Source organism: Humulus lupulus, chromosome 9, assembly GCF_963169125.1.
Source record: "Humulus lupulus chromosome 9, drHumLupu1.1, whole genome shotgun sequence".
Taxonomy (NCBI): Eukaryota; Viridiplantae; Streptophyta; class Magnoliopsida; order Rosales; family Cannabaceae; genus Humulus; species Humulus lupulus.
In genome coordinates, this window is record NC_084801.1 from 163,298,689 (window position 1) to 163,299,808 (window position 1,120).

At 40.9% G+C, this 1,120-nt stretch overlaps 1 protein-coding gene across 1 annotated transcript; it reads right to left on the reverse strand.

Moving 5' to 3' along the window:
* Positions 1-209: 209 nt before the first annotated feature.
* Positions 210-674, reverse strand: LOC133800251 (uncharacterized). The gene has a single exon (XM_062238204.1). It carries the CDS (start codon positions 672-674, stop codon positions 210-212), a length of 465 nt encoding a protein of 154 aa, XP_062094188.1.
* Positions 675-1,120: the final 446 nt, after the last annotated feature.

The following is a 1,120-nucleotide window of genomic DNA, read 5'->3' on the forward strand; positions in this document are numbered from 1 at the left end:
TGTATTCTCTGTACAGTATGGTTAATTTGCCAAACTTTGTGAGTCCAAAGAGCATCATTTCAGACTAACCAGATGTGGTAAACAAGAGCTACCAGGACCACAGTATAGATTTGCTTCCTCACCTTGCTTATTTGCTTTGCTTTGTCAATCCAATACAGTAAACAGCCTAGATTCTTAGCCCGAGTGCTCCATCTCAGCCAAGCTTTCAGTCATGTAAAGCATCTCCAACTGTAAGTACACTCAAAGAATAAGTGTTTCTCATCCTCATCTTGATTTCCACACAAAAGACAAGAACGATCAATAGCTGGGTTATATTTACTAATCTGAACCCGAGTACAAAGCTTCTCCTTCATTGCAAGCCAGAAAATGAATCTATGCTTAGGAATATTGAGTCTTCCCCAAACATTTTTGTTCCATTGAACGCGCTCAGTAAAAGGATAAAGAGAGACATACCGATATTGAATACTATAACCTTTAATGATAAATGTATTCAAGTCAATCTTAGCTTTAATGACATCCTTTACAGCTACAATCTTCCTCCAATACCAACTAGAATTAGGAGGGGTTGTGTAGTTCCACCAATGCCCAATCCTATAAGACAAGTAAACACTGTGTATCCACCTAACCCAAAGAGTGTCCTTTTTAGCAGCTATCTCCCAAACATATCTCCCCATAGCTGCTGTATTCCAGTTAATTACATTCTGAAATCCCAAGTGTTAACCGAGATTTTCGGCAACTATCTTAAAGAAGGATATTTACTGATAATAATAATGAGAATGGAAGATCGACACAAGATTTTTACGTGGTTGGGACGTTAACTAGCCTTAGTCCACGAGTCTGTATATAAGTCTGTATTAGAGCTAGGATAAGCTTTTACAATGGAGTTGTTTAACTGTATTTGAGCAGCGTTTCTGCCTTCTCTCCCTTTCTACGTTGCATTACAACTTATATTTATAGGACGAGGGGGACATCAGGTTTGGGCCGGGCCTGGCCCGGACCCATTTGGGGAATGTGCACAAGGGGCCTTCCTAGTGGAGGCCCGAGCTAAAAAGATATACAGAACACCAAACCCGAACCAGCTCAGGCCCAATTAGTTGCCCTGAGATGCAAGCATTCCCCC

Coding starts and splice junctions, on each gene's coding strand:
- LOC133800251 (XM_062238204.1), bottom strand. CDS start 674: ATGGGGAGATATGTTTGGGAGATAGCTGCTAAAAAGGACACTCTTTGG.